Here is a 12964-nt window from a genome sequence, read left to right as displayed (position 1 = left end):
AGGGAGGGGGGAAGGTCCCGCACCGCTCCCCGTGCTTCTGTCCTTCTGGTGGCAAAACTCAAAATCAAAATAGGAACCCAAAAGAAGAAAGGAAAACGCTGATTCTTCCGCTGCCTGGCGCAGCGACCACCACCAGGACAGAGGTGTGTGGGGGGGGGGGGGCTCTGTCCCCCCCCTCCCCGCTGCTCACAGCACCCCCGCAGCCTCCTCTTCCTCCCTTATTGCTTCTGGGGCCGGGGCCCCGGGGGCACACGGGGCTGCGCTGTGCCATGCATCGGGGAGAGGAGCAGCAGCCGGGCACGGGCAGGGAGGGAAACAAAAGAGCGACCCAAAAGATGCCAACCTTTTTTTTTTTTTGTTTTGTTTTTTTTGTTTTTTTTCTCCTCACGTCTTGATTTGTTTTTGTTTTTTTTTTTCCGATTTTTTTTTTGTTAATTTTTTTTTTTGCTTTTTTTTTTTTTTCTTAAAGTGCAAAAAGCTCTCTGCTGCCCTAGAGAGAGGTTCTTTGGACCAACCGCTCATTGCAAAGGAAAAAACGGCAGCTAAAATGGGGTGGGGGGGGGAGAGGAGAGGACAAGGCAGCGGGGCAGCCCTGCCACACACATCTCAGCGCTTGGCAGTGCTGGGCCCTGGCAGGCAGCTGGGGGGAGAGAGGCAGCAGCTCCCCCTCCCCCTGTGCTCACTCACCCCCGGCTGATTATTCGAGTCCTCCCTGAGCTCTGGGGGCTGCTCCCCTAGCCTAGCCTCGGCCATTGCCTCCGCACAGGGCTCTGAGGAAGCCCCGAGGTGGAATCTGTCCCCAACCTTGCCGCCGTGCCCTGACTGTAGGGCTCCTGCCCTCACCTTCACTGCAGGGGAAGAAGGGGATCCAAGGGCCAGGTGAGGGGGCTTAGAGCAGGGCTCAAGCTGGTGGTGGCACCGAGAGAGAGGGTCCGTCCCAGCTCCGCTCCCTCCTCCTTGGAGAGGCCTCAAGCTTTGTGCTAACGGGGAAGTGACAAGTGTTTCAAGGCAAGGAGCTGGGGAAAAGCAGGGGGAAGAGGGTGCCCCATTTCTCCACCCAGGGATCTCTGCAACGACCTCCGCCGTGGGAGCTCACTGCTGCAGGCCCGGTCCTCCTCTCGTACTGGCCAGCCTGGGGAGATGCCCACATCGGCACAAGTCCCAGCGGTAGGAGGAGGAAGGACAGCTGAGCAAGGCCAGCACCGGCCCTGCCCATGAAGAGGCAGCGGCAGGACATCGAGGGCAAGGTGGGGAGGCGGAGGAGTGGCTCTCTGAGAGGGGTGGGCTCTTTTCCTTCTCCTGTTTGCCTGGGGGAGGGTCTCTAGCTGATTTTTTGGATCAGCTTCTCATCCGACAGGCAGTAGAGGCTGTTGATGGACAGGTCTGAGATGAAGTGCTCACAGGCTTTGCGAGTGATCTGCTTGCAACCTCGCAGGTCGATTAGGGTGACGTTGGAGATGCGGCGCAGGTACAGCAAGGCCTGGTCTGTCAGCTTATTGCAGCCTGCAGGGAGAAGAGAGAGACGTTGAGCCGCCGTGCCAGCACCGAGCAGGGAGGAGGAAACCGCCACGAGCCAGTAAGGCCAGCAGCACCCACCTGCCATGTTGAGCTCGGTGAGGGAGTTACGCGTGGAAGAGCCCACGGCTGTGAGGAGGTTGGCAGACTGGTCCGTAAGGTGGTTGCAGTGGCTGAGGTCGAGGCGGGAGAGCAGGGGCATGTGGCGGATGATCAGCCGCAGCGTGGCGTCAGTGATGTCCAGGCCGGCAAGCCGGAAATCGATCATGTTGCGGAGTTTGCTGCGATTGTCCTGACCTGCAGAGGAAGCGGAGAAGCTGAGGTCAGACATGCGGTGCTGCGCCGGTCCAGATCCGGTCACGCCTCCCGCCCTGTGCCCGGCTCAGTCATCCTGGCCCCGTGGCAGCAGCTTACTGGGTTTATCTGTTGGAGGTGTGAGCAAATCCCGGATCTGAGGGTCCTTGATTCCTACTGCCCACCGAAGATCAAGGGTCCTGAGAAGGGGGCAGCTGGAGGTACTGAGAGCACAGACTGCAGACCAGGAACAGCCCGCTAAGATGAGGTCTTTCAGGCCTGCCGGGAAAAAAAGAGAGAGGTTAATAACACGTCAACTGCACTCGGCCAGCTCCGAGGCATCTCAGGTCTCAGCCAGGTGCAGGAGGAAACAGCTTCTCCCCGCCTGAGGTGGGGCACAGAGCCAGGCTCCACGCTGGAGCAGTCAGAACAGCTGCAGGAAACCATGACAGCAGCTCCCCGAGCAAAGGGACACAGGCACTCAGGAGCGCTGCTGCTGGCGGGTGCCCCTCTTGCTACGCTTCAGCTCACCTGGCAGCCTGTTGACAAGCCACGTGAGCTGCTTTTTGGAGATGTTGGTCCAGCTGAGGTCAAGGCTGATGGGTTGTCTTTTGATGATACCGCTCAGTGCCTGGGGGGTGATGGACTTGCACCTGCTCAAATCTATCTTTGTCCACAATCTCTTGTCACAGCACCTGGGGACGAGGACAAGGTGGAAAGCTGAGTCCTGAGGGTGTCATGGGACAAGAGGCAGTCACATTCTGGGAGGACCGCAGCTCCAGCCATAGAACGAAGCCACTCCTCCAAGTTGGTCGGGGTCTCCCAGACGTGGGAGGTTGCTGGGGGTGTCTGGCCACCCAGGACACCTAGAACAGCCCCAGCAGCGTTCTGCTGCCACGTAACAGAACTGCAAGGCAGGTGCCAGCCTGCTTGCTCCCCGGATACGGCAAAGATTTTCAGCACCCCTGCTCCCAGCGGGCAAAACGCTCCGCCTAGTCCCATCCCACAGCTGTAGCAGCGTTTTCCACATCACCAGGAGCCGCTGCGGAGCCTGGAGGTGGCATGAATCCCTCCTCCGCCGCAGGAGCCGGGGACCCGATGCTGCCCCGCCCCCGGAGCGGCCACGCCAGGCTCCCCTGCAGCCTGCCAGGCCCAACACCCGCTGATCAAAGCGTGCCAGCCCTTCATGCTGCTTGGCAGCTAGAAACCTCTCGGTTCCCCGTCCTCGTCTGTTCCCAGCTCTCCATCCACAGCTGTCCTGCTGCCAGCATTGTCTTCAGCCCGCGCCCCCTGAGGCGTTCCCAGGCAGCAAACCCATCCCTGCTCAGCCCGTGCTGTGGGGCCAGGAAGAGCAAGGACTGCACGGGGCAGTGGGTGAGGAAGGGGCATCAGCACCTCGCAGGGACGAGGCGGGGGACGCAAGTGACACCGTGCGACCATCTGCTGGCACGGGGGACGGTCAAGCGCGGATGGAAGAGGCAGCGAGGTGATGCTGCCTGGCAAACACCGGTGCTGGGGAGGGGAGGAAGGCACTGACGGCTTAGGGGGTGAACGATCCCGCGCCCCTTCCCCTAGGCTCCGTGGATCAGGATGCAAACGGCTCTGGCAGCGCTGCCCGTTCCCGTACTCACCACTTGTACCAGGTCTTGCACACCCGCATGCACTCGCAGAGCTCCCTGCGGGTGAGGTAGCGGAAGACAGACATCCACACCTCGCGCTGCATCCAGCTCTCCTCACCCTCCTGCACCCGGCCCCCTCTGCCGTTCAGGCGGGCAGCCCCCCCCTCCTCCATGTTCTCGTCATCTTCCTCCTCCTCCTCCTCGTCCTCCTCAGCGGCTGCCTCGTCCTCCCCCCCACCCCGCGGGTGCATCCGGGCGGGCGTGTGGCGCATCACCACGCGGGGAGAGTGCTGCAAGTTGGCAGAGGAGGCGGTGATGGCTTGCAGCTTGGGGACAATGGAAGTGCCATGGACATCTTTGGTGGGGCGCTGGAGCGTCACGGTGAGGTAGGAGCCATGCAGCTTGGCCTTCTCCACCTCCGACAGCTCCTTCTTGCCACTGGGGTTGTTCTCTTTCTCCCGCACAATGGTTCGCTCGGTGGCCTGGAGCCGCAGAAGCTGGCGCCGCTTGAACCGCTCATCCCTGCTGGCACTGTGGTGGTCGCTGGGACCGGCGCCCGGGGACGAGCGCGTTACCACGCCTCGCGGCGATGCCGGGTCGTGGATCAGCTGTAGCATGGGGGTGGGCGAGTTGGGCGGTGGGGTCAGGGGCTCCTCGCAGCTCCGCAGGGGCCGCAGCACCTTGGCTTGTGCCACGTCGTCATCGCTCTCTTCTACCTTGCGCTTCTGCGGGGAAGCGGGATGGCAGGTTAGCGGGGCTAGGGGGGGACGCGCTCCTCTTATCCCCCAGGGTGTCGTGCACCGCACCCACAGCAAAAAACCGGCATTTGCTTCTCCTCTCGCAGATACAGGGTCCCCCGAGGCCGGGGCTGGCCTCCGCTCTGTGCGCAAAGGACCCCTGCCTCTCACAGCTCCCAGGACCACAGCTCAGTACGAGGCACCGAGGGCACGGTGTGAGGCTCGTTCTGCCCGCTTGCAGTGCTGGGGGACCCGGGAGCCAGCCAGATGTGCGCCCCAAGCATGCACATCACCCAGGAGGAAGTGAGGATGCGGCAGGACGCTGCCCGGTGCCCGGCTTGCCTTGGCTGCCCTGCTTCCACCCACGGCAGCGGGCACGGTGCTACAGGCAATGTGGTAGCCGTAGGCCAGCATCCTGGGCAGTGGCAGCAGCCGCCAGCGGGCTGAACGCTGCCGCGTGTGCTCTGCCTGCTGCCTGGCAGAAGGACCTGGTAGCGCTCGTCGTTTCTGCAGCAGCTTGGCCCTGCCGTGACAACGGGCTCCCTGGGAGCCAGAGAGAGAGAGCAGGAGGTGTCAGTTGTCAGCCTTGAGGCCGGGCTGCAGCAGTGTCTGCCGGCTCCTTCGCCCCAGCATTGCACCCTGGTCGCTGCCCACTGGGGTCCCCCAGTCTCCAGGACTCCGGCCCACCCAACAACCCTGCCCACGCACCTCCAAAGCCACTTCCCTGCCCTGGCAGCTAGAAACCTCTCAGTGGCTGGCCGAAATTCTGCTTTACCCACAGCAGGACACACAGGACACACGCCCTCCCCTGCCCTCAGTGTAGCTTGCCTCCTACCTGGCCCTTCTCTGTGTCGTCACCCTGGTAGCATTTGGGACATTCCCAGCAGTTGGGGAGCTCGTCATTGAGCAGCCCTTCCCCATCCATCTGCAAAGAGCAAAGGGCAGTCAGCAGCACCCTTCCCCACGGTCCAGCCCCGCCGGCCCCAGCGCTCATACTGCTGCTCACCTGCAGGCAGCCAGGGTGAACAATCTCATTGCAGATGCAGCACTCCATGAGCTTCTTCTCAAAGTCCTGCGAGTCCTCGTTCTGATCCACCTCCCCGCAAAGCGCACACGTGACCGAGTGAGGCAGCCTGGGCTACAAAGCAAAGGAAGGGTGAAACCAGGGCCAAGGAGGGCAGCTTTTCCATCTCCTCCTCCTCCTCTCTCTGCCACCCAAACAGCGGGATAGAGCCCAATTCTTCCCGCAGGAACCAATCTTCAGCAATCCCTCCTCTCACTGACCACGGTCAGCCACATAGAGCTGTTGCCGGACCGCAGCAGTCTTTGGTGAATGGGACCAGAGCGCAGACTCACCGCTAAGCACTGCCGGAGGACGCAGGACTGCTTCATGCGACCAGGTCCGCCAAACTTCTTCATGTCCCTGCAGTAGTGGCACATGCCGCACTCGCCCTGCATGCAGGCCTTGCATTTCCGGCAGCGCACACGCCTCCGCCGGGCACCTGACACGATGGGGGACATCGTGGGCCTGATGGGTGTTGGGCGAGGGGTTGGCTTCATGGTGTGAGGCTTGGTGATGGGTATGGTGGGCAGGCGCACTCTCAGCCGGGCCTGCAGCTTTAGCTAGGGACAGAAGAGTTGAGGCGGTCAGATGAGGGGACCCCAGTGGGACAGCAGACATCTACCCCACTGCATCCACCCAGCAGAGTCACAACAGATTCCCCCCGGGCAGGGCAGGCACCAGCACACTGGGGTCTGCCCATGGAGCCCCGTGCCCTGCCGCCACAGCACTCCCTGGTCAGTATGGAGGTAGTGCTGCTGAGCCCCAGAAGCGTGGCAGGGCAGGGAACGGGGGAAACCGTGTGCGGTTTGGCCACAGGAACAGCCACCCATAGCCCTCCTCGCAGCTCCTACCTTGTCTCTCTTGGGCCACTGGACAATGGGGATGCCTGTAAGTGCCAGTTTGGGGTCACTGTTTGCGTATTCTTCTAGCAGCAGCTGATGGAAAGGAGGGGAAGAGAAGGACAAAAGACAAAAAGGACAAGTGTGAGCAGAGTGGAACGATGCTCCTGTCAGCCAGGTGGGCTCTGAGCAGATGCCAGGGCCAGCGTGCCTCAGGCAAGGATCTCTGTTCTCCCCGTGCCCGCCAGCAGCGAGCCCTTCCCACGTTCTAGACAAGCTCTGTTGAGCTGTCTGCACGAGCGCTTTCATTGACTGCGTTTCAGCCCCAAGGCCCTGCACTGCACAGGGGCAGGGAGAGAGCAGCGAGCTCCGGAGATGCTGTGGGATTTGCGGAGGTGAGGACGCATACAGGCCCGCCCCTGCCCCACGGCTGTGGGACACGCACCGCAGTGCCCCACTGCGAGTTACCCCTTGAGCACCCCGCATTCTCCGAGGAGGTTGAGCCTGCTGCTCACCAAACGCGCCTGCTGCAAAGGTGCTTTATTTACGTGGTGTTGCCATGGCCACGCCAGCAGGAGCCTCCAGCCAGCATCCCCGTGGCCGGGCAGGGTTGGTGACCCCGTCCCCATCCCTGTCCCCAGGGACCGGCTCCAACACTGCAACCACCCCACGCTGCTTCGCCGACAGGAAGCCACGGCCTCCCCGGCGCACCGCCTGCAGACCTTCCGCCTCCCAGCCCACCGTCCCCGGACACGGGCCGAAAGAGAAGGTCAGGGACCAAGGGTGCACGCACGCACAAGTGGGTACGCGCAGGGTGCTGCAGCAGGGGGTGGTGGCGGGTCCAAACCAGGGGGCTCGGGCGCGCAGCGAGGACGGGACCCCTGGCTTCACGCCCCAGGGACAGGAAGGGGAGAGGCAAGCCCAAGCGCCTGCTGGAGGAAAGCAGGGACCCCCGGCTCCCAGAGCCCCGGGTCCCCCCGCGGTCCCAGAGTGCCCCCGCGTCCCCTCCCTGTCCCGCATGCATTGCCAATCGCCTGACCTTGTGCTTCTGGAGCGCCCGCCGCTCCGGGGCGAAGTTTGATGAGCCCTCTTTGTTTCAGTGCCTACAAGGCAAGGGTTGGGCCCCCCCCTTTTCGCCCGAGCAGCACCGGGGGCTGGCTCAGCTTATGCGGCCCCGCGCCGGATCCACAGTCCTCAGGGACATGGCCAGGAGCGAGCCCGCGCCCCCCGCCCTGAGCGGCCCCAGCTCCTCCCCAGCTCCATCCAGCAGCCACGCCGGCAGCCGCGTGCTCCTCTTGAGCCCTTGGGCAGCAGCGGCAGTTTCCTGAGCCTGAAACAATGCTGCTGCGTCACCCACATGCGGTTCCCAGCAATGCTTTGCAACGGGAAGATGGCAGAAGAGAAAAAGAGAGCGAGCGAGCAGAGGGCAGAGCCATTCTGCTGCAGAGCCGGGAGGGGCCGGCACGGCAGTTACGCCGCGCCAATTGGTGCAGGGGCCCGGCGACGTGGCCCACCGCCCGCCCGCTGCCGCCACCGCAACCGGAGGAACGCGGCCATGTCCCCAGGTCAAGGGAGAGCCACCCCAAAGCCTCCTTTTGTCTCCTGCGGAGCTGATTCCGGGTTCTTGCTGGAAGCCGACAGCCTGGGCGTGAGCAGGGAGAAAGGGCTCCAGTCAAGGTGAGGGGAGGAGCGCCCCAGAATGCGGGCAACGCATCCGTGCCCTCCCAGCCTGGAGGCGCAAGCATCTCACCATCAAGTTCGGGAGCAGCTCTGGCCCCAGAGGCACCCGTGACCTCACCACTAGAGGAGGACAGACCCGCAGTGAGGTCACCCCAGCTCTCCGAGACCCTCGTGCCCCCCCTCCCCCATTAACGTGGAGGGAGCCCTTCACTTAAAACCCCCAAAAAGCAGCACTAGGGGAAAGCGGCCGCTCCCGTGCCTGACGCGTGGCTTCTTGCAGACAAGTGCAGCTTTCACCTGCCCTGCACAGCACTGCTATCCGACCCGGTGCTAGGACTGCCACCACCTCCATCACCACCCCAACACGCGTGCCCACACCCTCTGGGGACACTCAGACCCGCAGCGTAGCCTGGGGGCTTCTCCAGCACGTCAGTGTCAAGCCTGTCGGACCCTATGTGTAAGTCACCTCTGCTCAGGAAGGACAGCAGAGGGGTCCTCAGCCCAGCCGACTCCGTGCGAAGCATCAGATGTGCCGTGCAAGCCGTGACACCAGCACGAGGAGCCACGGAGCCTGACCTTCACTGTCCAGCTCTGGTAGGAGCAGCCCCTGCTCCTCACCTCCGCACCCCATCCCCTGTAGGAAACATGGACCAGGCTCATGGAGCGTCCCGAGATCACTCACTCCTTTAAGGAGAGGATCAGTGCTTTTACATCCCCCAGGCTTCAGCAGGATGCCACAATCGACGCTTCTCTTCAACACCAGCACCTAGAGAAACCAACTGCCTTGGGAACGTAGATTCAATCCGACAGATTCCCAAGGGCAGGGACAGGAGAGCATGGGGAACATTCTAGGCAGAATGTCAACCATGGGAGAAGCAGAGCAGGCAGGGGAGAGTACAACGCTGGCAGAAGAGCAAGGAGATGGCTCTGATGCGGGTAGAGCTCGTGCCAGGTATGTGCCTGGTGCTAGAGCACCTCCAGGCAGAGCCCAAATGCAACCAGTCTGTGACTGTTCCTCCACTGGTTTAGAGGAATAAAGATCCAAAGTGACAGGCAGAAGCAGTCCATAGGTGACAGGACCTCTCATGTGCCCATCCTTGCCAATGATCTTTCTAGTGACTCGTCCAGACCATGGACAGCGATACACAGAGGTGCTCAAGGCCAGGCCGGACAGGCCCTGGGCAGCCTCGTCAGGTTGGCTGGGGGCAACCAGCCCACAGCAGGGGTGAAGCTGGTGGGGCTTTGAGGTCCCTTCCAACCCAACCGTTCCGCGGTATCATCAAATTCATGGACATTTTTCAGCAGAACAGCAGTACTAGATGTGTCAGCCTCATTCCTCACGCTAGCAGTCACTTGGATTCCTGCAAGCCCTCTCATTTACGCTACGGTAGAGCAAACAGCAGCCATGTAGATTTGCCAGGAACTGTCCAAAGGATGCAAGCAAAGCTAAGAGGTCAAGGTGGAGGCAGAGACAGCAACACGCTCTTCCTGCTCACGGTGTTGACACAGCCCTTTCTGGAATGGTTTTACATAGCCTCAATGGACAGACAGTCCCTCTTACCACAGAGCTGGCAGCAGGTCTTTGTCACATCCCAAGTGTCAGGTGACACCACGTGACAGCTCCGGGCTCAGCTCGTGACGGGACGCAACAACGCATTTCTCCACGTGACCCAGCACACGGGCATCCTAAACCCACCATCAGCACACAAGAGACAGTGTGGAAAGGAAGCGTTCACCACGGCCGTGCCCGGGGATGCTGGTTAGCAGAGTACAGCTGAAAGCGTGTTGGGGGCATTCGGTCTGGCCAGGACCACCAAGATTCCCAAGGGGGAAACCTGCTCGCAGCTGATGTTTCTCTGGAGCACTGCACGGTCCAGGCAGGGCCACGGTGGCTCGGAAACGCGTGCTGCAAAGTTGAAAAACCCAGGGGAAAGCAGAGCCGCTACCCCTAACAGGCTCACACAGGCTCCTGTGGCCAAGCGCCTCCGGCATCTACAAGCCATGGGGTCAGTTAGGACCACAAGCTGCATCCTGCTGCCCCCAGCCCCGCAGAGTCTGGAGACTGCACCTGGAAAAGGAACAGGGTGCCCCTATGGCTGTGCCTGGCTGTCAGCTTTGGTACAGGTAGCTGAGCAGGTCATCGTCAGGAAGAAAGGGAGCGGGAAGTCACGGTGCGTTTAAGAACTAAGATGGACTTCACAGGGAACACAGGCTGAATTTCTCACTTCAGCACTGAAAAGGCTAGAACACCAAGGAGGTTGACTCCATGACCCGTGTGAGTCCCCTCCAACTTTGAATATTCTATGATTTCAGGATACACAGAGGCGGCAAAACAGAACAGATATAGCACAGGGTGCAAAGCTGGACAGAGACTCTCATATAAACCATGATCAACACCTTGTGTGAACAACCCAAAGAAGCACAAATCTACCTGGGACAAGGTACTCCAACTATCACAGCATCCAACAGCCAGAGCCAGAACACGACACAAACCACACTGCAAATGAGCTCTAGCACCCGTAAGGGACCCAGCCAAAATCCAAGTCAAAGCTGTCCCGCAGCATCAGCTCGTGCAACATCAGCCTCACGTAGTGGAAGAAAAGGAGCCTGCAGACACATCACTCCTAGGACTAGTTAAAGAGCAGGAGCGCACAGGGATTCCTCACAGGGGAGCAGATTCCCATCTCCGATACACCAGCAAACAAACTCATCCAGGGAGCAGCATCACACGTGGTGCTCCCGAGCCTACGTACCTTGACATCAGCGATGAGAGCGTCCTCGTCCTCGATGCCGGTGGGAACGCACTTCTTGTGCAGAGGGAGCGACTCTAGCTTGTCCACCAGGCAGCGCAGCCCCTCCAGCTCAAACTGGGTCAGGTGCACCCTCCTGCTCTTGCGTGGACTGCCACCGTGAGGGTCCCAGGCCTGGCCGTTCTGGGAGCCCCGGCTAGAGTCAGAGGAGTCTATAGATGGGCTCTTCTTCAGAGCCGGCAAGCTGCTCCGGCAGCTCTTGCCCAGTTCATCATAGTCCACATTGGCACCATTGGCTACGGGGCTGGTAAGAACGGACCGTCTGGTGATCGGTCTCCTCGGTTCCTTCCCTGCTGCATCCTCCTCTTCCTCCTCCTCTTCCTCCATGTTTACCGAGTCCGAGGAGCTCAGCTCCATATCTGCCGTGAAAGAGAAAGCGTGAGGCGAGAGCCCCGTGGCCACCTGGTCACAGGAAATATTCCGTTTTCAAAGGAATCCCCTCAGGATTTAACCAGATTTAATTGGTGGTTTCTTAAAGCCTTGTTCTGAAGTTCCTTGAATGATTTCCAAGCTTTGGGGGATCTAAACAAACTGTCATTACCTGTTATGAAAGTAACTGAAAAGTGATAGTTTTTAAACAAACTCAAGGGGGACATGCTTAATTACTGCATCTTTAGTACGGTGAGACACATGACCAGTGAAGTGTATTACTGGTGCAACAGCTACTCATGGGACAAGACCAGAGAAAGCACGGTGCGCGTGGCTGCTAGAAAGGAACATCTAAACACCTTCCTGTTCCCAGTCACTTTGTGGAAGGCCTGGTATGGGAAGTGGGAAACCTCTTCCAGGAGATGACAGCAGAGCTGAAGACTGGCTTTGTTTTGGGAGGGCTTAGGATCTCCAGCCGTCTGGTCCCGGGACCTCGGTCCTGCCTTCCTGATGGGAGGCGGGGGATGAGGGCTTTCCAGATGACCACAAGGTCTCCGAGCCAGACTGCGCCTAACAAAGCACCCTCCTCTGAGGCTAAGAGTAGCTGGGAGCAATTCTCCCATGTCCCAAAAGGCTCCGGCTACGAGCAAAGTGACCAGCAGTGGCTACGTAGGTCCTTTCCAAGGAGAGGGGACAGATTTGTACCGAGGCCCTTGGGCAGAGGCCATCCAGCTCTCTCCCAGTCTCGAGAAGGGTATCCGTAACAAATAATCTGAACTGCTACACAGGCTGTAAGGAGGCCAAACGACTCTTCTGTGAGAGACCCTCTTGAAGATCATCTGACAGAGCTCCTCAAACTCTGCATGCAGGAAGGCCCTGATGAGCAAGCAAGTATGACAGCCCCACAGCAAGGCGCGGTCACCGCAGCATCCCTCCCCTCTTCTGTTACAGGCTTTGCATGGACGAGCAAGGCCAGGAACCGGTCTGCTGGTTTTGCAGCTGCAAGGAGTCTGGCCTGACACAAGAGCAAAGGAGGAAGCAGTCTGCCCTCTGACTGCTCGGTACAGCAGACAGAGAAACGAGAGGAAACACCCAGAGAAACCACCCCGTGAAATGGAGGAAGCGATGGTCCCGAGTTCTATCCCGCACAGCCCTCCCTGCCTGACACACAGACCTGCAGCAGCACGCGAGAGGGAGAAACAAGGGCTGGACAGGAGCTCACCCATGCTGAGTGATTCCTTCTGGAAGTCCTTGGTGAGATGTGAGCGGCTGGTGATGCAGTAGACATAGCGCTCCAGCACGTACCAACACATCTCATAATAGAAGGGATACCGAAACTTGTTTGGGACCTGCAGAAGAGGGAAGGCGATCAGTTCAGGCTGCCTTCTGCACAGGGCTGCAGACTGCTGTGCTGCACTGAGCAAGCCCCATCCCCTCCTGAGAGGCAGGAAATGCATGTACATGTGTAACAGCAGCATCCATGCCAGATGTCATCCTCCACGTGGAAGGAGAGCGGAGGCCAGGCGGAGCAGACACCAGGCACTTCTCACTTGCAAGTCATTAACATCAACGTTTCCTTCGTCTTTGTTAGGATTGCAGCTCTTCACTGCGCTTCCCCCTTATGCCTCCCTCTCCTCAGTACAGGAGAGCAGCAGGTGCCACGGCACAGGACTGTCCCAAGGCTTCTCTGCAGACACCAAGGGCTGCAGGAGCCCAACCCCTCAAGAAACAAGGGAGAGCGCCCACTTGTCAACAGCACTCTCGGCTTGAGCTTTCTGGAAGCCTTTAGTTTCAGCCATCTTTATCACACCAGCATCTAGGATCGACATCTAACAGGAGCAGAAGGCAGATGGCTAAGGGCACAGGCATCGTGCTTGGATGCACTCCCAAGGACCTGCTGCTGCCTCCCTCCTCCCCGGCTGCTTTGCCAGAGGAGATCCCCGCCACGCTCCCTGCGACGTTTCCAACCCCTTGGATGCCTGACGCCAGACTGGAGGTGCCATGAAGGAACACAGCAAGCCCTGACATGTGCTACAGG

The 12964-nt window shown here is 60.1% G+C and overlaps 1 protein-coding gene across 2 annotated transcripts in view; it reads right to left on the bottom strand.

Moving 5' to 3' along the window:
* Positions 805-12964, bottom strand: part of KDM2A (lysine demethylase 2A) — a 30799-nt gene continuing 18639 nt past the window's right edge. The window contains exons 10-21 of one of the 2 annotated variants that reach the window (XM_021401057.1): positions 12149-12275; positions 10501-10916; positions 6080-6163; positions 5522-5788; positions 5172-5303; positions 5001-5090; positions 4508-4708; positions 3441-4153; positions 2341-2504; positions 1930-2088; positions 1597-1812; positions 805-1503 (exon numbers count right to left, since the gene is read on the bottom strand). In XM_021401057.1, coding sequence (XP_021256732.1) covers positions 1322-1503; positions 1597-1812; positions 1930-2088; positions 2341-2504; positions 3441-4153; positions 4508-4708; positions 5001-5090; positions 5172-5303; positions 5522-5788; positions 6080-6163; positions 10501-10916; positions 12149-12275 — 2751 coding nt within the window. In that variant the 3' untranslated portion in view covers positions 805-1321. The remainder of the gene's footprint in view (positions 1504-1596; positions 1813-1929; positions 2089-2340; positions 2505-3440; positions 4154-4507; positions 4709-5000; positions 5091-5171; positions 5304-5521; positions 5789-6079; positions 6164-10500; positions 10917-12148; positions 12276-12964) is intronic. The other variant, XM_021401058.1, reaches the window with a different exon arrangement.

The sequence above is a fragment of the Numida meleagris genome, chromosome 6 (genome assembly GCF_002078875.1).
Source record: "Numida meleagris isolate 19003 breed g44 Domestic line chromosome 6, NumMel1.0, whole genome shotgun sequence".
NCBI lineage: Eukaryota > Metazoa > Chordata > Aves > Galliformes > Numididae > Numida > Numida meleagris.
This window is presented reverse-complemented; position numbering and strand designations above follow the sequence as displayed.